Raw genomic sequence first — 24,262 nt, forward strand, 5'->3', positions numbered from 1 at the left:
GGTGTAGCTATACTCATATCAGACAAAATAGACTTTAAAACAGAGACTATAATAAAAGACAAAGAAAGGCATTACATTATGATAAAGGGGTCAATCCAACTTGAAGATATAACACTTGTAAATATGTAATCACCCAATAAAGGAGCACCTAAATATATAAAGCAAATATTAACAGACCTAAAGGGAGAAATTGACAGCACTGAAATAATTGTAGGGAGATTTAATATCTCACTTACATTAATGGACAGATCATCCAGAAAGAAATCAATAGGAAAACAATGGACTTAAAACTACATTATAGCAGTTGAACTTAATAGATATATAAGGAACAATCAATCCAAAATCAACAGAATACACATTCTTCTCAAGTGCACATGGAATTTTCTCTAGGGTAGATCACATATTAGGCCAAAAAATAGACCTCAATAAATTTAAATAGATTGAAATCATATCAAGCATCTTTTGTGACCACAATAGCATAAAACTAGAAATCAATCACAAGAAGGAAATGAAAAAAGTTACAAATACATAAAATTAAACAACATAATACTGAACAGCCAATTTGTCAAAGAAATCAAAGGAGAAATCAAACAAATACCTGGAGACAAATGAAAATAGAAATGCAACATTCCAAAATTTATGAGATGTAGGAAACTCAATTCTAAGAGGGAAGTTCACAGTGATATAGGCCTACCTCAAGAAACAAGAAAAATCTGAAATAAACAGTCCATTCTTAAAAGTAAAAGAACTGCAGAAAAAGGACAAACTCCAAAGTTATTAGAAGGAAGGAAACAATAAAGATCAGAGCAGAAATAAACAATATAGACACTAAAAATAAAAAAAAAATAGAAAAGATCAATGAAACTAAGGGTTGTTTTTTGGAAAAATAAACGAAATCAACAAACCTTTAGCTAGACTCACTTAGGGAAAAAAAGAGAAAGAGTTCAAATAAATAAAATCATAAATGAAAGGGGAGTTGTTACAACTGATACCAGAGATATACAAAGGATCATAAAACACTACTACATATAATGATACAACTAACAAATTGGACAACGTAGAAGACATGGATAAATTCCTAGAGACATACAAGATGAAAACAAACATAAAATCTCTCAACGAAGTGAGTATAGAGCAAATATATCTCAACACAATAAAGGCCATATGTGACAAACCTGCAGCTTACATCATACTCAACAGTGAAATGCTGAAATCTTTTCCTCTAAAGTCAGAAATAAGACAAGCATGCCCACTCTAGCCTCCTTTTCTCAACAAAATATTGGAAATACCAACCACAGCAACTAGGTAAGAGAAAGAAACAAAAGGAATCTAAATTGGAAAGGAAGAAGTAAAATTGCCACTATTTGTATATCACCTGATACTATATATAGAAAAGCCTATAGACTCCACTGAAAACCTGTTAGAACTAATAAATGAATTCAGTAAAGTTTCAGGGTACAAAATTAATATACAGAAATCTGTTGCCTTTATATACACTAATAATAAAATATCAAAAAGAGAAATTAAGAAGAAACCGATTTACAATTGCTTCAAAAAGAATAAAAAAATTATACTGGGCTTCCCTGGTGGCGCAGTGGTTGAGAATCTGCCTGCCAATGCAGGGGACACGGGTTCGAGCCCTGGTCTGGGAAGATCCCACATGCCGCGGAGCAACTAGGCCTGTGAGCCACAACTACTGAGCCTGTGCGTCTGGAGCCTGTGCGTCTGGAGCTCTGCAACAAGAGAGGCCGCGACAGTGAGAGGCCTGAGCACCACGATGAAGAGTGGCCCCCACTCGCCGCAACTAGAGAAAGCCCACACACAGAAACGAAGACCCAACACAGCCAAAAATAAATAAATAAATAAAGTGTAAAATTTATTTAAAAAAAAAAATTATACTTAGGAATAAATTTAACCAAGGAGGTAAAAGACCTGTACACTGAGAACTATAAGATACTGAACTTAAGGGGGAACTGAACTATAAGATACTGAACTTATTTATTAAAAAAAAAAAAAAAAAAAAAAAAACAAGACCCATCTATATGCCTCCAACAAGAGACTCATTCAGATCTAAAGATCTGACAGAAATTTTACAGGCCAGAAGGAAGTGGCATGATATATTCAAAGTGCTTAAAGTGAAAAACAAAAAGAATCTAACTAAGAATACTCTACTTAGCATAGTTATCATGTTATCATTCACAATTAGATTGAAGTAGAGGTAAGAACCTCTACTTTGGAACCACAAAGACCTTGAATAGCCTAATCACTCTTGAGAAAGAAAAATAATTCTGGAGGCATCATGCTCCCTGATTTCAAACTATACTACAAAGTTATAGTAATAAAAATAATATGGTTTTGGCATAAAAACAGACACATAGATCAATGGAAAAGAATAGAGAGCCCAGAAATAAACCCATGCATATGTTGTCAATTCATTTATAACAAGGAGCCAAGAATATGCAATAGGGGAAGGACAGTTCCTTAAATAAATTGTGTTGGGAAAATTGGACAGCCACATGCAAAAGAATGAAATTAGACCACTATCTTATACCATACATAAAAATAAACTCAAAATTGATTAAGGACTTGTATATGAAACCTGAAACCATAAAAACTCCTAGAAGAAAACATAGGTGGTAATCTTCTTGATCTCAGTCTTGTCGTGGACTTTTTGGCTCTTACCCCGAAAGCAAAGGCAACAAAAGCAAAAATAAACAAATGAGACTACATCAAACTAAAATGCTTCTGGAAAGCAAAGGATACCATCTGCAAAATAAAAAGACAACCTACTGAATGGGAGAAAGTATTTGCAAACCATATGTCTGGTAAGGAGTTAATATCAAAAAGTGTATAAATACTTCAAGCACGTCAATAGCAAAACAACAAACAATCAGATCAAAAACATGGGCAGAGGATCTAAATAGACATTTTTCCTAAGAAGACATACAGATGGACAACAGGCACATAAAAAGATGTTCAACATCACTAACTATCAGAGAAATGCAGATCAAAACCACAGTAAGATATCACCTCACACCTGTTAGAATGACAGTTATCAAAAGACAGGAAATAATAAATGCTGGAGAGGATGTAGAGAAAAGGGAACCCCTGTGCACTGTCGGCAGGAATGTCAATTGTTGCAGCCTTTATGGACAACAGTATGGAGATTCCTCATAAAATGAAAAATAAAACTACCATATGACCCAGCTATTCCACTTCTGTGTATTTATCCTAAGCACATGAAAGCACTAATTCTAAAAGATATATGTGCTCCTATGTTTATTATAGCATTGTTTACAATAGTCAAGATATGGAAGCAAATTATGTCCCCATCCATAGATGAATGGATAAAGAAGACGTGCTATATATATACAGTGGAAAGCTACTCAGCCAAATAAAAAGAAGAAAATGTTGCCATGTTCGATACCAGATCAGAGGGTGTTATGCTCAATGAAATAAATCAGACAATTTCACTTATATATGGAGTATAAAAACAAAACAAACAAACAAAACAAACAAACAAACAAAACAAAGCTCATAGATACAGAGGACAGACTGGCAGTTATCAGACTGGAAAGGGTAAAGGGGTTGGGGAAATGGGTGAAGGGGGTCAATTGTACAGTAATTGATGGTAACTAGACTTATTGTGGTAATTGCTTTGTAGTGTATACAAAGATTGACTTTGTTTATGTTTTATGGCTGAAACAAATATAATATTATATACCGATTTTACCTCAATTTTTTAAAAAGCATAAATGTAGACACAACAACCCATAATGCAAACCTAAGATGATTTTGTCTAGGGCCATACCTCTCAAAGAATCTTGAATGCTCCTGAAATTATAGCTGTTCTATGGCACAATGTTCTTGGTATCTTGGAGAATTAAACATTATTCTCCGTGTACTCTGAGGAAATTTCCCGGATGTAAGCAAATTTAGAAGAATTTTATAGAAGTAAAGAAATCTAAAATGGAGAAGTTTTCTTTTTCGAAGCATTCAAGGACATTAAACAAGAATATTATTAAAATGTAACAAATAAGAGTGACTCTCTTGGGCTTGTGTTTTAGGGGTTCTTTATGAAGCAGCAAAGAATAAGTGGATAGGTGATGGCTTTCTTGAGTGAGAGTAAAGAATATCTAAAATTTATATGCAAAGACATCACAGAACCCCAAGATCACAAAGGTAAAGGATTCTCCCACCTCATTTCCACAGACAACCCATAACATACGACTTTTCCTTCTTTTCATTATCTAAGATGATGCTCACTTCTTCATGTTCATTTTCAACAGAAAGCATGGAAGAAATTAATTCCCTGGAGTTTGTTCAGCCTTTGTTTCACCTTTTGGGCTGTACACTCTTTGAGTTTAGATTCTGATTCTCTAGGAATAAACCTGAGTGATGAACATGTTCCTTCATTCCAGAAAAATACATCATTTATTTCTTTTATTAATATTTATTGTTTCTAATACATTATGAAGTATTTGAAGCAAAAACTTCCTTTACCCACTTTAACACTTCATAAGCTATAGGCTGTTGCTCAACTATAATAGCAAATACATAGAGATTCATTGTTGGTAATTATAGAAATTCTTAGAGCCAGACCTTTATGGTTTAAGTTTCTGTGATCCCACCAACACAATGGTATATAACCTGCTTACTACACTTAAACAAGTGATTTGGATAATTTCAAATGATCTATAAGTGCCTCCCAGACAGTAGAATGGATATGAAAATATTCCAATAATTCTCTTCAATTCTACATCCTATTTCATTAAGCTCCTCAGACTGCACAAAGTCTAGAGTATATCATGTCAAATGCACAAATTATACACAACCTCTATTTATGTACTCACATTGATGTCTTCCAAATCTAAGTTGTTTAGAATAATATTGTTCCGTTTCCAGATGATCGGAGGTCTCAGTGTTCCCTGAATGGCACAGCTCAGAACTGTACTCTGTCCCCCAGTTGCTGCTGTGATGCTTAGTTTCTGATCTTCAGGCAGACTCAGCTGGATAACCTCTGTAAAGATAGTATCAGGAATGTGGATGAGCATGTAGTTTTGTAAAGTTAATTTGTATAGTTTCTGAATACAAGTAATTAAGGCTTTTAATTTGTATAAGATGGAAAAAGCTTGTGATGAAATGAAAAAAGAGTAAATTGTTTCCAATAAAAGGTCAGAATGACATTTTAATTTAATTGATTGACAGGCATCCTCATGAGGCAAAGCACTATTAAACATGAAATGAATATCAGAAGTAGAGTTATAATAAGCCTGGCAGATTGCACCCAGAAGAGAGAGAAATTATTTAACTGCTAAATCAACATGTAGTGTGTCACTGGCATTGAAATAAAAATGATGTTGTTTATTCACTGATAGATTTATATTGTGGGTGAGGTGAGATCATTGCTGGCTGGCTTCAGAGAACACTAGCATAGCTGAATGGGTAAAATGCATCACTATGCTGGGAAACATAAACTGACTCTAAAGGAATAAGATTTATTTGGGAAGTTGAGGGAGGAAAAACTGAAGTTCACCAACCAAACAGCAAATTCCTGAAATTCTGTCAGCTGCCTTTATCAGACAGTGTGGGTCCAGTACAGTCTTTTCCTTATTCTTAAATTTTAAAGTTAAATATATTTTTAAATAACCATTAAACGCATTTCTCCTAATAATGCTGCCACAGCAGGAAATATACTTTGTAATCTGGATCCTCTTTCCTGTTTCCAGACGGTCCTCACCAAGCTTGGGAATGAACCATGACATTTACATGATTGTCCATGGTCACCAGAGATGCCTGGGATAATCCCACCAGTCTTTACCCATGTGACAACTGCCCTTTAGTTTTCAACTTACACTCGCTGACACACTATTGTTTCTATATTATGCTGAAGTCTTGCATTGTGACTTTGCTCAGTCTTAGCCAGGTGAGAAATACCAAAATCACTATTCTCACTGAAATTTCCATGTGGGTGGGGAGACCATAATTGTCCTTTGTTCCTTTGTTGAGGTTGATGATATTTTTCATGATGGAGGTGTTGACTGCCCAAAGTGGTGGCTTTTAATTTGCAATAAATATGATCAGGTACAATCAGAGCTGTATCCTCCACAAACCCCTCTTCTTCCTTTTCATCATTTGACCTTCTTTTTCTCTCTTTCTGAATCCTATCTTCCTCTTAAGGAGGAAGAGAAATGCTAATCAAATGATTTTTATAGACTATAACTGTTCAACAAAAAGTTCTTTGAATTTTTGGTACCACCACAAACTGTAATGTCAAAAAATGGCACAATTCTTTGTCTCAGAAGGTCGGGATTGAACATATAATCCCTACATGCACTTGTTAAGTGCTGATGTTCCACACCATTATCTGATAAAAATAAGCAGAAGGAGATTGACCCTTATATTCTGTTATACAGGATCTTGTCTTTAAAAGCCAAGTTATTTAAGTCATCATTGGTTTGTGTTGTCAAAGAGTGGGGTAGGCAATCTTTTGAAATTTCAAAATCCTATGAGAGAGGCTCAGTTCAATGTATTCTTTTGATTTTACATCATTAACAGAAATAATAGAAATGGGGAACAAACATCTTGGTCAGTCTTTTGTATTGACAGTTTAATTTTTCCTAATGACATTTCTCCATATTCACATTGTATTTCAATGTTTCCTGAGTAATAAGACCAAAGGGAATGTGTTCAATCTTCTTTTCTTTAATACCCATTCTGTTATATGTATTTATATAAAATTACTAAAAGAAAATATACTTGACCAATTAGGCATAGGAAATTTTTGAAATTTGCAGACACAGTGTTTTTTATGTCTTTTTCTTTAATATTGCAAACTTACGGGAAGAGAGAAAACTATAAAAGTAATAACATCATGTAGGGTATCAAATAAGAATTATTAATAATTTCCATTAACATTCCTGAATTTCACCTTCTGGTTCCTCATAAAATCACGTACAAGATAATAAGGCATCTATTCTAAAAAACGGCATGTTAGCATTGGCTATTCTGACATTTAGAAATACAACTGGTACTAAGTCACCTTGGAATGTTTTCACTAACCTTCTGCATCTGGTATTAGGTCCCAGGCCTTTTAGATTAGTTGTGCTTTTGGTAGTTATACATTACAATGCTAATTAGATAATATGAACATCTTAGAATAAATGCTGAGATTTGGCGTAACATTATGTGGGACATCCTTGTAAAATGGACATCCTTTGAGAGAATGCCTAATTAGAAATAAGAATTACTATTCACCCAGGAAATATTAACATGCACAGTAAAAACTTATATGTTAATTTGGAGGTTACATTTTTAAATGATTTTTTAAAATTATCTCAGTAATACATGCTATTAAATACTATGTATTTCAAAAAGTCTATAAAATTTTTTTCCTGCATGCTTCACCTTTTCTTTAATGTATTATATTGAGCTACATCTATAAAACCAATTACATTTACCTGTTATTGTTCAAAATCAAGTGGTCCTTTTCTCAGATAAATTTAGCTGCAATATTTCTTTTACTTACAAAATTGTCGTGCTCATCTTTACTAGTCTTTCTGATAATTATTACCAGACTAAGATTTAGTCTCACAAAATCACAAAGGTTAAACATTTTTATTCCTATATTCTAATGTCATTCAATATGCTTTAATAGTGATTAAATGTTTATAAAACATGTCACATTTATAAATTTCAGAGAGAAATGGTGATTATTTCTAGAAATACATTAACAACCTGAAACAATAGCTATGAATTAATCTGTAAACTAATTTAACACTGAATTTAAGAAGTAAGATCGGTTGAATCTGAGCATCTGTGTATATTTGAGTGATCATAGTTGTTAGTTTAGAAATAAGAGTTTTAAAGAAAATTATTGAAATTTAATTCATTATCAATTATCATTAATATACAATTTTGTAGATATACATTAAAGGTAACATATTTTATTCTATAGCACTCTAATCACAAACATTGTATGCTAGTTATGTACAGACAAATAACAGTTATGTGCAGCAAATAGCATCTATCATTTTAGTACTCTATCTCTTTAGCTCCAATGATATTGCACATTTGAAGGTCTAAGTAAAAACATGTATCATATGACATCAAGAGTCATCTAATGTCCTGACCAAATGTAAAAGCATATAGGTTAGATATAACAGATATTGCTGAGTTTTTTGAAACATGTCATTACTTCTTTTGACCTATAAATTATTCCTCTTATTGGAGGCCCTCTCAAGTATTCAAGGAAAGAAATTAGAGCTCTAGTGGTGCTTCCTTTGATCTTGTATTACGAAGACTATTAATGCCATTTCCAGACCAGCTTCTTTTGTTTGCTCACTTGGGAAAGCTAAGAGGCAAATAAATTTTTTTCTTTCTGTGGATCCCTTTCTACACTTTCTCACCTTCACAACTTGGCTTAGAGGAATATAAAGAGTTTGTTTTCAAAGAAATGAAACATTGTGTTCTCCTCTAGCAGAATCTGAAGTTGGAGAGACAAGTGTAGTTGAATAAAATTTCGAACACTGCACATCAGTATTTATGAAGCGTTTATGCCAATAGTAACTAGGTGGTGGAAATAACAATAAAAAGTTTGGTAAAAATAATATATAAATTTAAAATAGAACAGAAAGGGAATAAAATATTTCGAATATTTGTGAAACACCAGTTTATAAAAGAAGATGATTTCAGTAAATTTGTTTGAAAATCAGTTTTGTAAAATCATAAGAAGAAAATAATGTATCATAAACAGAATTCTGTTCTTCTAAATGCCTACATCTTCTCAAGTTTCAAAGTACATACTTATGTTGAATATTTTATTTAATTTATTTAAATACTAGTCTCATAATCTTGTTGATCTGATCACGCTTATAATTTCTGTTTTAGGAATGATACATAGAAGAAATTTTATCAGTGATATTTTCAAATAGTGTGTATGTTCCCTTCTCTACTCTACTAAAATGAATTACTAATTAAAAGCAGATAATAATTAAAATAAAAAGAAATACATCAGAATAAAAGACACTTAGGAATGCTAGAAGGAATAAATTAATTATTCTCATAATAAGAAAATCACAATTACTTAACGACAAGCTCTTTAACTAACTGGAAATTTATGATGGTGTCTTCCATCAAGAAATAGGTGATATTCAAATAAATGTTACATCTGAACTAAGTTAGACACACCAATATATACACTAACTTATTATGATAAAATGTCTAGAGTTTTTTATGCTAATTGCTTATCTGTAAATTATTATATGCTTATATCATAATATGTATTATAAAAATAAAACAAACTAAATTAAAAAGAGATTTAGAAACTTCTTCAATAACAATTCAGTAGATAATTTGGACTAATCCTTCCACTGAAGAAATAAAACAACAACAAAGGATAAGTAACCCTGGATTAAACACACATAATATATTTTAAAGGATAAATGAAAGAGATAGTCTTTCTCATTCTTATCTATGAAAGAGACAAGAAGACAGTAAGGAATTTCCCAGCTTATGTCCTGAAGAGAATTGTAACTTAGAGAGATGGGATTGCACCTGGAGGCACATTGCTTTGGGAATTTTTCCACCTTAAGAAAATGATTGATCAGCCTAAATGCCCTATATGGCTTCTTATTCCTAGAGACATGGGATAGATGGGATAGGTACAGTACTAGACCACCTCCCTCTCTGTGCCAGGATTTTAAAGCACCTCACTCTGCAAGTGAATGTGTGGACTGCAGGCTATTTTTGTCTGGGTGTCTCATAAAACATAAAGTCTTCCTCTCTATAATAATATCATCCTAGCTCATCTAATTATTGTTATAAAAATTTTTTAAATAAAATATCCAGTACACAATGAAGGATAATGTAGAAAACAAAGAAAGACAACAGCATTAAGAGAATGAGGAGAAATAACATACAACCATAACAAAGTCACCAGGATTGTAAAATTTAGGTTTATGAAAATAAAATCAGCTTAGAAATTCTAAAAAAGAACTTAAATATATAATCTATGAACATTATAAGTTTATGAAAGAGTTATATAAGTAGAAAATATGATAACAGAAATTAAGATTAAATTGATGTCATTAAGAACAGATTAGACACAGTACAAAAGAGAATTAGTAAACTGAAATAGAGATTAAAAGAAATATTACGGAATAAAAAGCAGAAGAATAAATAAAGATTTAAAAACGCAGTTGAGGTTAACAAAAATAGGTTTACGTGAAACTGAGAAGAAGGAAACAAAGAAAATTGGGCAGAGGCCATATTTGAAGAAATAGTAGTTAAGAATTTTCCATTAATGTTGAAAGACACCAATCTATAAGTTTAAGATTATTAAATGTCAAGCAAAGAAAATGAAAAGCTAGAATAACCCACATCTAGACACTTAGTAGTGAAACTGAAGAAAATCAATGACAGAGAAATCTTAAAATTATGTAAATGAAAAAATACAGATTGCATTTACAGTAAGGAGTTAAGCAACTGATGTCATGAGCAAAAATAGGAACAAAAAGCTACTGGGATTATATTTTATGTGATGAAACAAAGTAAAGTCAATCAGAATTTTATACACATACATAAAAATTAAAATAAGTATATTTTCAAAAAACAGTAAGAAAATTCATCTCTAATAACTTGTCTTAAGATAAATTCTGAAGGATGTTCTTCAGGCAAAAGGAAAATGATCTCAGATGGAAGCTTAAAGATGCAAAAAGGAAAGGTCTTTCCTGGTGGCGCAGTGGTTGAGAATCTGCCTGCCAATGCAGGGGACACGGGTTCGAGCCCTGGTCTGGGAAGATCCCACATGCCGAGGAGCAACTAGGCCTGTGAGCCACAACTACTGAGCCTGCGTGTCTGGAGCCTGTGCTCTGCAACAAGAGAGGCTGGGATAGTGAAAAGCCCGCGCACTGTGATGAAGAGTGGCCCCCACTTGCCGCAACTAGAGAAAGCCCTCACACAGAAACGAAGACCCAACACAGCCAAAAATAAATAAATAAATAAATAAAATTAAAAAAAAAAAAAGGAAAGGAGAGAAAAAAATATGTTTAAATATGTGTTAAGCTTTAACATTAAACGTTGATACTTCAAGAATGCTTGATAATATATGATTATATGCAATTATAAACATTTATAATAATAAAAAATATATTTATAATAATATATAATGGAGATATAATATCTTCATAATCTTATGGTAGAGAAATATTCTTAAACAAGGCACAAAAAACTCACCATTACAGAAATGATTTATAAGTTTTACTACATTATAATTTAGAGTATCTTTTCCTCAAAAGATACTATTAAGAGATAAAAAGTGCAAGCCACTGAGCAGGAAAAGATACTTGCCATCTACAAAGCTATCAAAGATCTTATACGTAGAATTAATAAAGATCTCCTAAAAGTAGATAAGAAAAAGACAGCTCCAAAGAACTACCAACAGGAAACTCAAACAAATGCTCCATGAATGAGTAAAACCATGTGACTAAGAAAAAGCCAGAAAAGTGCTCAACTATATGTATAATCAGGGAGATGCAAATTTAAGCCAAACCTTTCAGATTGGTATGAATCACTAGGTCTAGTGTCAAGAAGAATATGAAGCAACATGAATTCTTATATGCCTTGAACAAGATTGTAATTTCACATATAAACTTTCTGTATTGGTAAATGAAGCCTCAGCTAGAGAAAATTGCCCTGTCAGCTCCTGTTTCCAAGGACCCAGTTAGCCATATGCCTTGTAGCAGCCTAGAGTATGACACAGAGATGGCAGAGTATTCAGGTGTTATAAAGACAAAGCAGAGGTAGTGATGCATACATTTTCATGATACCTTTAATATACTGGACAAAGGAAAAAAGAAGAGAAGCCTAAATGTGGAAAGACAAATCTGATAAGGAATAGGAAAAAGGAATCTCAAGTTTATCCTGAAGAAAAGAAGCCACTAGTGAAGAAATTCTGAGAATTCAAGTGAGAATGGAATGATTTCTGTCACAAGTTCTGAAAGAAAGAAGGACTTATAATCACAGGCATAAATAAAAATATTTAGTAGTTAAAACAAAAAGGTCATTTCTTCCTATGTCATTGGTGGGATTTAAAAGTTATGGGAAGAAATAAAAAGACTTTTCCATAAAAGATTTTTCTGTAAAACAATGAAGCAATATGTTCTTGTGTAAAATTAGAATTTCATTTTTTATTCACCTCATAACTCTGTAATAAGGGCAATACATTATTATAGACAGGACTGTATTTTGATAATACTTCAAGCAGTTTTACAAGTTAACAATAATGAGTCTCATTTTCCTTTTTATTTATTCATGATTTTGATACTCCTTCTGTGGTCTTACAAATATAATACAATTACCATTCAACTTTTTGTTCCATTTAATTTAATTTCTTTCTTTCAAATAATTTTATACAGTTGAATTTTAAACTGGAGTATGTGAAGAACAAGGTTATTCATTCAATGATATGTATGACACTAACAACTTGAAAAATAATTATTTCTTTATGAAGAATAGTTTTCATTTGAAACCTGACCTAACAAAAACTGTATCCAACAGAGAATTTGGTGGCCACCCCAAGTAGTAAAGTTAGTTTTAACTTTATGATTTGGAAAACTTCAAGAGTGCATACAACTGGATGATTTTCACATGATAGGTATGCTGGAATAATAAGGTATTGATATTTCAAGGTATGTTATACCAAGTTTAATGTTTCTTTACAAGTGAATTGCTTCTTGTAGGACTAGGATAAAAGAAAACTGTCAACATTCACTCAATGGTTAATATTTGCCAGACACTGTTCTAAGTGGTTGATTCATTTAACCTTCACATCTAAGAGTTAGATGCTATAATGACCCTCATTTTTTTTTTTTTTTTCTTTTTGTGGTACTATTAGGTAAGGAAGAAGTACATAATTGAAGTTTCACCAGACGTCTTGTGATCAGATAGGAACTTTCCCCACAAAAGGACACAGAAAGAGGAGTTGAGGTCCTTGATCACAAATGGTGAGAAGAAAACACCCTATTATTGGATAATGTGTAAAACAATTGTCTTAAAAAGATGCATGCTACTGACAAAGAAGCCTGCATAACATGGGGATGAAAGCATGAACTATATTACCAGCAAGACCCAGATTTGAGATATGACTTGATGGCTGCCCCAGTTTGATTTCTAATGCACACTATTTAGAAGACTTTTGACAAGTGACTTAAACTCCAAGTCTCAATTTTTCCATCTTTATAATAAAGATGGTACCTAACTCTTAAGAATATTGTGAAGATAAGATATGATATTTTAAAATACTTATGACTGTGTCTAGCCTTTAGCAAATTCTGCATAGGCTGCAGCTGCTATTACTAGTGAAGAGCTAAAAAAAGTGCTTGTAGGTTAAGATAGGCGCCATTTCACCCAGCTTATAAATAGAACCTTGCGATCACTTTGAGAAAGGTACTGCTTATATAAAATCTCATTGGTTTAATTTTCATAGATATTACTTAAGCGTGAGAGAAAAAATCCCAGCCTCATGACCCATTAGGTTGCTTATTCTCTAGTTTTACTTTCACCTACAAACTCAGTGCCCTTGAGGCTGAACTTATATACATGCATGTTAAAACAAAGAGGCTATGGAACATAATGATAATCATTCTTCTATTTATAAACAATTGTGAAGAATATCAATGAAATGTTGAAATCATCAAGTATCTTTTCCCTGTATGATTTATTGGTATAAATAGCATATGATTTGAGAACATTTGATATTGAGATCCAAATCCCTGAATGCATAAAATACTGAAGTTTCTTGCTGTCTTTAATATTTCCTTTAAAGTTTCAGTATGATTACTTATATATGGAATTCAATGAGGTAATCTGGGATGAGAAATTGCATAGATATATGAAAGAGACAATCCCACATGAAGAGTTTGCTGTGAATCCTCATTTGTCAGTCCGAGGAAAGCAATCAGCTAATCAATACACATTTCCTGTATGTTAACCGTGTGCTTAGTGGTCTGTTAAAAAGCTATTACAGATACAAGGAAAGAACGTTAACCCGTGTTCATTCCCTCAGTTTATCTCTGGGAAACCCCAGGATGATAATGCAGGAGAAGTGAATCAGACAATGCATTATTTGCTCTGTCTTTAATAAAGTGAAAAAATTTCACCATTTTTTAATATTAAGGCCAGGCAGACAGAGCTAAACAAATGAACTATTCATTCCACACAGTGAAAGAGAATTTGAGCATTTCCCACTGAAAAAGATTTTAGCATTGTTTGTCTAATTAAAACAATCCAGGTAAGAAAGACTGCTCTTAGTCATAATGCACTGCTATTACTGATAAAACTGAAACTGGGATCCAGAGCATTTGCCTTCACTATGAAGTTTTACAGAGTTAGAGCCTCTCTAAGATGTTACAGCAAATGGATGTGAAGGATGGGGCACTGAACGCTGGCTGTTCATTTTGGCAACTCTTCGCAGCATCTGAAAACTGGGCCTCAGCTATGGAAATCCAGAAACAAATTTAAACAATTCATCCAGAATTAATTAGACCATTGGGGATTGACTGAGCTAATCAAAACCACAGGATACTTTTGTTTATCCTGGAATACCAATTTATTCATTTACAAATGGGAAAGCCTCAGGTTTAGTAAGCAGTGTCAGCTGAGAGCCTGGGAATATCCCTTGTAATGCACAGGTCAAAAACTTCTCAAGATTGATGAATAGAAAATTACAAAAAAGGGAGTTGGCTATTCCCTATCCAGTCAAGCTCTAATCAGCTAATGAATTGCCTTTTTCAACTCTAAAGGCATTTCTGTGTAGAGAACCTTTCTTTTTCTTGTCACTTTCAAGTTTATTGACACATTCTTAGTTCTTGGTCTCCTTTTCCTTTTTTTTTTTCACACCACGCATATCACCATATGTTTGCAAGTAGACCATTAACTCAGGTAAGCTATAAAAGAGTTGAGCTATTAGAGCCTTCTTCAGATAAGCAAATGTTCCCATAGTTGTGGGCTTGGCAAACTACATCCATGAACCAAATCTGGCCCACCACCTGCTTTTATAAATAAAGTTGTATTAGAACTCGGCCATATCCATTCATTACTACTGTCTGTGCTATTGTCTATGGCTGATTTCTGCTATATAGGCAGAGTTAAGCAGTTGCTATAGAAAATTTATGGTATGCAAAGTCTAAAATATTTCTGCTGGCCCTTCATAGAAAGTCGCCTACTCAATTGAAACACTACTCTGATGGTTTTACTTTCCTTCAACATGCTTTACTTATTTAAATGTGATCTATTGGATTCTGCTCATTCTCTAGGTCAGAACAGTAGTGAGAACTAAAATATTGCCTGCCATATCAGTAAACAAAGGATGTTGCAGTCATGAAGCCATTACTTGAGGGCTGCCTGGATGGACGGTGCACGCTGAGGGGATTCAGGTTGAGAAAGCACAGGATACGGGCCCCAGAGAGCTGAGGTGCATAGCAAAGGAATAATTTCAGTGAGCTCAGACTCTTGCATCTTCCCATACATAGAAAAGCACTAAATTTCTTACCTTGAGATGTCTGGTTTTTGTTTAATTAACGGTAATCTTTTGATATTCTGACTACCTGGTCTTGTTGCAAAACTCCTGTATATCCTGGCTCCTCCCTGACCTCTTCCGAGCAGTTCTCTCAGAGCTATCTCAGAGGCTGTCTCCTGGCTTGAAGTCCCAAGAATGTCCGCCGAATAAAACATAACTCTCAACTTTTAGGTTGTGCATTTTTTTTCAGTCGACGCTAAGCATAAAATAATTATGCAGAGAATACGTGAAAATTGTGCCCATTTACAACGGGTGAGTTTGTAAAGTACCAATGTATTTTTTATCTTTGAGTCCTCTGTAAAAAACAGAAGGATGAGTTTCTATTATAACTCCAATAGTTGCTCCTTTCACATTCCAATGCAAAATGCAAATGTGAGTTAAATTTTTTTTGTTCAAATGCAGTTTCTTAGTCCCTGATGATGGCGTCCTACTGGGTCCCCAAGTTTATAAACTTCCCCAAGTTTATCATGTAAAACAGTGATCATTTCTCCCCTCTTCCTCCAATCAAAATACTAATTCCCAGGGCACATTCTCAGCCAGAAGGAAAGCTATCTGATTTTCCCATGTAAGTCATTCACAGTACTAGTCCGTGAACAAACTTGATTGCCAAGACAGTATTTACATTTTAATAGGGAACATTTTAATTCAAATGCATTTTAACCAAAAAGATGCTTAGCAGAAATGTTTTTGAGATGAAAATCTTCCCAGGAACACTTTTCAACACTGCTGCCACTTTCTTTCTAAGAAATCAGAGGGACCTAGATCTGACTAGGACTGCCTTCCCGTTTTTCTCAGTTTGACTAACCTTTAGACAAAACCTGTCTGGATTATAAGCCTATGACTTCCCTTTTCTTAAGAAAGTTGCAGTGTATATTCTTTCTCTGCCCCTTTGAGATGAAAGTCTTCTCTCAGCTTGCTGCAGGGTTTATAATCCAGGAATGTCTTTCTCTAGGACCTAGGAGCTAACCCTTTGAAATGTAACCATCAGGGAAGATAGTACCCCAATTTCAGTCTCTGTGAGGATGTAGGAGTTTAAATGCAATAAGTGCCAATTAGCAGACACACTTGTCCGAATCCCGTTGACCAACTTCATCTCCCTCCCCCCACCCCCATTGCCCTTCAGTACTTTCCCACTTGCTCACCTCAGTGCCTAATAACTCTCCTGCCTTTTGTGTCAGTGGAGTTGAATTCAACCTCTCCCCCCGTTGCGATAGTCTTGACTCCTATTACAAAATTCTTGGTTACAGTCTCCCTTGTCTTTTTAACTTGTCTAGTGCAGCTTTTCACTGACAATCAAAAATCAGGTTTCTGTTTCTGAAAAATTACCAATATTTACTTACCTTCACTCTTTCTCACTCATGCTTAAGAGAGAGAGAGTTTACAAAGTACTAATGGAAGAATGAGTAACACTTATTTATGATCTATAATTATAGAGAGAACGAGAATTGAAGAAAGATAGAGATTGTCCTGATTTGTTTGTACCTCTCTCCAAAATAAAAATCCATAAATGTAACGATTTTTTATAAACCTATGATTTGTTGCCATACAATGATTGTTCCTGACCACGTATAAAGCTTGGAATACATCTTCTCTGCATATGAATGTAGTTTTAATTAATTTAAATATGTATATCTCTTAAGATCTTCTAGGCATAACTTAAAATAATATCACTACCTCAAAACTGCAGGTCTTTACAAATCCCATGTAAATGCAGCACAATTTGAAGCTCTCCAGCAAATTAAAAGCCTAAGAACTCAGATTTAGGGTCATTTATCTTCATCATCAAAACAAAGAAAAGATGTGAACAATTTTACACTTAATTCAATAACTGTGAATGGATGTTTAGTACACTGATTGCTAAAATTAGTGTACTAGATTTAAATTATACATTTGAAAATTTTAAATTCTAGAGATAAAAATTTCAGAACTGCCAAGGCACATTTGATTATTTGAAAAAAGGGGTACAGTACAATAAGTGCCAGAATTTCATTTTAAACCTTTTCTTTTTTCATGCAGAATTCTCAGTTTTTATGTCAATTCAATAATGTTTCTCAATTCTGTGAAGATTTTACTAGCTACTATATCTTTATCCTGCTCATTTGAGCAAATTTTGTAAACAGTACTAAAAAAATTAAATACGGCAGATTCCAGAAGGTGGCAGAAGAGTAAGACGCGGAGATCACCTTCCTTCCCACAGATACATTAGAAACACATCTACACGTGGAACTGCTCCTACAGAACACCCACTGAATGCTGGCAGAAGACCTCAGACCTCCCAAAAGGCAAGAAACGCCCCACATACCTGGGGAGGGCAAAAGAAAAAAGAAAAAACAGAGACAAAAGAATAGGGATGGGACCCACACCAGTGGGAGGGAGCTGTGAAGGAGGAAAGGTGTCCACACACTAGGAGCCCCTTCGCGGGCGGAGACTGCGGGTGGCGGAGGGGGGAGCTTCGGAGCCACGGAGGAGAGCGCAGCCACAGGGGTGCGGAGGGCAAAGCGGAGAGATTCCCGCACGGAGGCTCGGCGCCGAGCAGCGCTCACCAGCCCGAGAGGCTTGTCTGCTCCCCCGCCGGGGCGGGCGGGGCTGGGAGCTGAGGCTCGGGCTGTGGTCGAATCGCAGGGAGAGGACTGGGGTTGGCGGCGTGAACACAGCCTGAAGGGGCTAGTGCACCATGGCGAGCCGGGAGGGAGTCCGGGAAAAGTCTGCAGCTGCCGAAGAGGCAAGAGACTTTTTCTTACCTCTTTGTTTCCTGGTGCGCGAGGAGAGGGGATTCAGAGCGCCGCCTAAACGAGCTCCAGAGACAGGCGCGAGCCGCGGCTGTCAGCACGGACCCCAGAGACGGGCAGGAGACGCTAAGGCTGCTGCTCCCGCCACCAAGAAGCCTGTGTGCGAGCACAGGTCACTCTCCACACCGCCCCTCCCGGGAGCCGGTGCAGCCCACCACGGCCAGGCTCCCGTGATCCGGGGACAACTTCCCAGGGAGAACGCACGGCGCGCCTCAGGCTGCTGCAACGTCACGACGCCTCTGACGCCGCAGGCACGCCCCGCCTCCTCCGTACCGCTCCCTCCCCCCGCCTGAGCGAGCCAGAGCCCCTGAAGCAGCTGCTCCTTTAACCCCGTCCTGTCTGAGCGAAGAACAGACGCCCTCAGGCGACCTACACGCAGAGGCGGGTCCAAATCCGAAGCTGAACCCCGGGAGCTGTGCAAACAAAGAAGAGAAAGGGAAATCTCTCCCAGCAGCCTCAGAAGCAGCGGATTAAAGCTCCACAGACAACTTGATATACCTGCATCTGTGGAATACCTGAATAGACAACGAATCATCCCAAATTCAGGAGGTAGACTTTGGGAGCAGGATATATTAATTTTTCCCCTTTTCCTTTTTTTGTGAGTGTATATGTGTATGCTTCTGGGTGAGATTTTGTCTGTATAGCTTTGCTTTCACCATTTGTCCTAGGGTTCGGTCCGACTTTTTTTTTTTTTTTTTTTGTACTTAAAAAATTTTTTTTTCTTAATAGATGTTTTCTTATTATTTTTTCCTTAATTTCTTTTTTTTTTTAAATAAATTTATTTATTTTTGGCTGTTTTGGATCTTCGTTTCTGTGCGAGGGCTTTCTCTAGTTGTGGTGAGCGGGGGCCACTCTTCATGGCAGTGCACGGGCCTCTCACAGTCGCGGCCTCTCTTGTTGTGGAGCACAGGCTCCAGACGCGCAAGCTCAGTAGTTGTGGCTCACGGGCCCAGTTGCTCCACGGCATGTGGGATCCTCCCAGACCAGGGCTTGAACCCGTGTCCCCTGCATTGGCAGGCAGATTCTCAACAACTGCACCACCAGGCAAGCCCCTTATTTTCTATTTTTAAAAATTAAAAAATATTTTTTCATAATAAGTTTTTCCATATTTTTTATTTTAAAAAATTAGAAATATTTTTCTTAATAAATTTATTACTTAATAATTTTTCTTATTTTTTATTATAAAAAATTAATAAATTTATTTTTAAAAATTAAAAAAAAATTTTAATAAATTTTTTCTTAATAATTTTTTTCTTATTTTTTATTATAATACCTTTATTTTTTTTTATTCTCTTTCTTTCTCTCTTTCTATTTTTTTCTCTCTTTTATTCTGAGCCATGTGGATGAAAGGCTCTTGTTGCTCCAGCCAGGCATCACGGCTGTGCCTCTGAGGTGGGAGAGCCAACTTCAGGACACTGGTCCACAAGAGAACTCCCAGATCCACATAACACCAAATGGCGAAAATCTCTCAGAGATCTCTATCTCAACATCAAAACCCAGCTTCACTCAACGACCAGGAAGCTACAGTGCTGGACACCCTATGCCAAACAATTAGCAAGACAGGAACACAAGCCCATCCATTAGCAGAGAGGCTGCCTAAAATCATAATAAGGCCACAGACACCCCAAAACACACCACCAGACGTGGACGTGACCACCAGAAAGAAAAGATCCAGCATCATCCACCAGAACACAGGCACTAGTTCCCTCCACCAGGAAGCCTACACAACCCACTGAACCAACCTTAGCCACTGGGGACAGATACCAAAAACAACGGGAACTACGAACCTGCAGCCTGTGAAAAGGAGACCCCAAACACAGTAAGATAAGCAAAATGAGAAGACAGAAAAACACACAGCAGATGAAGGAGCAGGGTCAAAACACACCAGACCTAAAAAATGAAGAGGAAATAGGTAGTCTACCTGAAAAAGAATTCAGAATAATGATAGTAAGGATGATCCAAAATCTTGGAAATAGAATAGACAAAATGCAAGAAACATTTAACAAGGACATAGAAGAATTAAAGAGGAACCAAGCAACGATGAAAAACACAATAAATGAAATTAAAAATACTCTAGATGGGATCAATAGCAGAATGACTGAGGCAGAAGAGTGGATAAATGACCTGGAAGATAAAATGGTGGAAATAACTACTGCAGAGCAGGATAAAGAAAAAAGACTGAAAGGAACTGAGGACAGTCTCAGAGACCTCTGGGACAACGTTAAACGCACCAACATTCGAATTATAGGGGTCCCAGAAGAAGAATAGAAAAAGAAAGGGACTGAGAAAATATTTGAAGAGATTATAGTTGAAAACTTCCCTCATATGGGAAGGGAAATACTTAATCAAGTCCTGGAAGCACAGAGTCCCGTACAGGATAAATCCAAGGAGAAATGCACCAAGACACATATTAATCAAACTATCAAAACTTAAATATAAAGAAAACATATTAAAAGCAGCAAGGGAAAAACAACAAATAACACACAAGGGAATCCCCATAAGGTTAACAGCTGATCTTTCAGCAGAAACTCTGCAAGCCAGAAGGGAGTGTCAGGATATACTTAAAGTGATGAAGGAGAAAAACCTACAACCAAGATTACTCTACTAGCGAGGATCTCATTCATATTTGATGGAGAAATTAAGACCTTTACAGACAAGCAAAAGCTGAGAGAGTTCAGCACCACCAAACCAGCTTTACAACAAATGCTAAAGGAACTTCTCTAGGCAAGAAACACAAGAGAAGGAAAACACCTACAATAACAAACCCAAAACATTTAAGAAAATGGGAATAGGAACATACATATCGATAATTACCTTGAATGTAAATGGATTAAATGCTCCCACCAAAAGACACAGACTGGCTGAATGGATACAAAAACAAGACCCATATATATGCTGTCTACAAGTAACCCACTTCAGACCTAGAGACACATACAGACTGAAAGTGAGGGGAAGGAAAAAGATATTCCATGCAAATGGAAATCAAAAGAAAGCTGGAGTAGCAATTCTCATATCAGACAAAATAGACTTTAAAATAAAGACTATTACAAGAGATAAAGAAGGACACTATATAATGATCAAGGGATCGATCCAAGAGGAAGGTATAACAACTGTAAATATTTATGCACCCAACACAGGAGCACCTCAATACAGAAGGCAAATAGTAACAGCCATAAAAGGGGAAATCGACAGTAACATAATCATAGTAGGGGACTTTAACACCCAACTTTCACCAATGGACAGATCATCCAAAATGAAAATAAATAAGGAAACACAAGCTTTAAATGATACGTTAAACAAGATGGACTTAATTGATATTTATAGGACATTCCACCCAAAAACAACAGAATACACATTTTTCTCAAGTGCTCATGGAACATTCTCCAGGATAGATCATATCTTGGGTTACAAATCAAGCCTTGGTAAATTTAAGAAAATTGAAATCGTATCAAGTATTTTTCCGATCACAACGCTATGAGACTAGATATCAATTACAAGAAAAGATCTGTAAAAAATACAAACACATGGAGGCTACACAATACACTACTTAATAACGAAGTGATCACTGAAGAAATCAAAGGGGAAATCAAGAAATACCTAGAAACAAATGACAATGGAGAAACGACGACCCAAAACCAATGGGATGCAGCAACAGCAGATCTAAGAGGGAAGTTTATAGCAATACAATTTTACCTCAAGAAACAAGAAAAATCTCAAATATACAACCTAAACTTACACCTAAAGCAATTTGAGAAAGAAGAACCAAAACAAAAAACCCCAAAGTTAGCAAAAGGAAAGAAATCATAAAGATCAGATTAGAAATAAATGAAAAAGAAATGAAGGAAACAATAGCAAAGGTCAACAGAACTAAAAGCTGGTTCTTTGAGAAGATAAACAAAATTGATAAACCATTAGCCAGACTCATCAAGAAAAAAAGGAAGAAGACTCAAATCAATAGAATGAGAAATAAAAAAGGAGAAGTAACCACTGACACTGCAGAAATACAAACGATCATGAGAGATTACTACAAACAACTCTATGCCAATAAAATGGACAACCTGGAAGAAATGGACAGATTCTTAGAAATGCACAACCTGCCAAGACTCAACCAGGAAGAAATAGAAAATATGAACAGACCAATCACAAACACTGAAATTGAAACTGTGATTAAAAATCTTCCAACAAACAAAAGCCCAGGACCAGATGGCTTCACAGGCGAATTCTATCAAATATTTAGAGAAGAGCTAACACCTATCCTTCTCAAACTCTTCCAAAATATAGCAGAGGGAGGAACACTCCCCAACTCATTCTACGAGGCCACCATCACCCTGATACCAAAACCAGACAAAGAAGTCACAAAGAAAGAAAACTACAGGCCAATATCACTGATGAACATAGATGCAAAAATCTTCAACAAAATAGTAGCAAACAGAATCCAACAACACATTAAATGGATCATCCACTTGATCAAGGGGGGTTTATTCCAGGAATGCAAGGATTCTTCAATATACACAAATCAATCAACGTGATACATCATATTAACAAATTGAAGGAGAAAAACCATATGATCATCTCAATAGATGCAGAGAAAGCTTTCGACAAAATTTAACACCCATTTATGATAAAAGCCCTGCAGAAAGTAGGCATAGAGGGAACTTTCCTCAACATAATAAAGGCCATATATGACAAACCCACAGCCAACATTGTCCTCAATGGTGAAAAACTGAAACCATTTCCACTAAGATCAGGAACAAGACAAGGTTGCCCACTCTCACCACTATTATTCAACATAGTTTTGGAAGTGTTAGCCACAGCAATCAGAGAAGAAAAAGAAATAAAAGGAATCCAACTCGGAAAAGAAGAAGTAAAGCTGTCACTGTTTGCATATGACATGATACTATACATAGAGAATCCTAAAGATGCTACCAGATAACTACTAGAGCTAATTAATGAATTTGGTAAAGTAACAGGATACATAATTAAAGCACAGAAATCTCTTGCATTCCTATACACTAATGATGAAAAATCTGAAAGTGAAATTAAGAAAACACTCCCGTTTACCATTGCAACAAAAAGAATAAAATATCTAGGAATAAACCTACCTAAGGAGACAAAAGACCTGTTTGCAGAAAATTATAAGACACTGATGAAAGAAATCAAAGATGATACAAATAGATGGAGAGATATACCATGTTCTTGGATTGGAAGTGTCAACATTGTGAAAATGACTCTACTACCCAAAGCAATCTACAGATTCAATGCAATCCCTATCAAACTACCACTGGCATTTTTCACAGAACTAGAACAAAAAATTTCACAATTTGTATGGAAACACAAAAGACCCCGAATAGCCAAAGCAATCTTGAGAACGAAAAATGGAGCTGGAGGAATCAGGCTCCCTGACTTCAGACTATATTACAAAGCTACAGTAATCCAGACAGTTTGGTACTGGCACAAAAAGAGAAACATAGATCAATGGAACAGGATAGAAAGCCCAGAGATTAACCCACGCACGTATGGTCACCTTATCGTTGATAAAGGAGGCAAGCATATACAGTGGAGAAAAGACAGCCTCTTCAATAAGTGGTGCTGGGAAAACTGGACAGGTACATGTAAAAGTATGAAATTAGAACACCTCCTAACACCATACACAATAATAAACTCAAAATGGATTAAAGACCTAAGTGTAAGGCCAGACACTATCAAACTCTTAGAGGAAAACATAGGCAGAACACTCTATGGCATAAATCACAGCAGGATCCTTTTTGACCCAGCTCCTATAGAAATGGAAATAAAAACAAAAATAAACAAATGGGACCTAATGAAACTTAAAAGCTTTTGCACAGCAAATGAAACCATAAACAAGACGAAAAGACAACCCTCAGAATGGGAGAAA

The 24,262-nt window shown here is 35.5% G+C and overlaps 1 protein-coding gene across 8 annotated transcripts in view; it reads right to left on the bottom strand.

Moving 5' to 3' along the window:
- FSTL5 (follistatin like 5) overlaps positions 1-24,262 on the bottom strand; it is a 771,595-nt gene that overhangs the window by 260,342 nt on the left and 486,991 nt on the right. For all 8 annotated transcript variants that reach the window (XM_082391660.1, XM_082391659.1, XM_082391666.1 and 5 more), the window contains one exon: positions 4,854-5,020. In XM_082391660.1, the coding sequence (XP_082247786.1) occupies positions 4,854-5,020 (167 nt within the window). The remainder of the gene's footprint in view (positions 1-4,853; positions 5,021-24,262) is intronic.

Source organism: Balaenoptera borealis, assembly GCF_965194805.1.
Source record: "Balaenoptera borealis genome assembly, chromosome: 4".
Taxonomy (NCBI): Eukaryota; Metazoa; Chordata; class Mammalia; order Artiodactyla; family Balaenopteridae; genus Balaenoptera; species Balaenoptera borealis.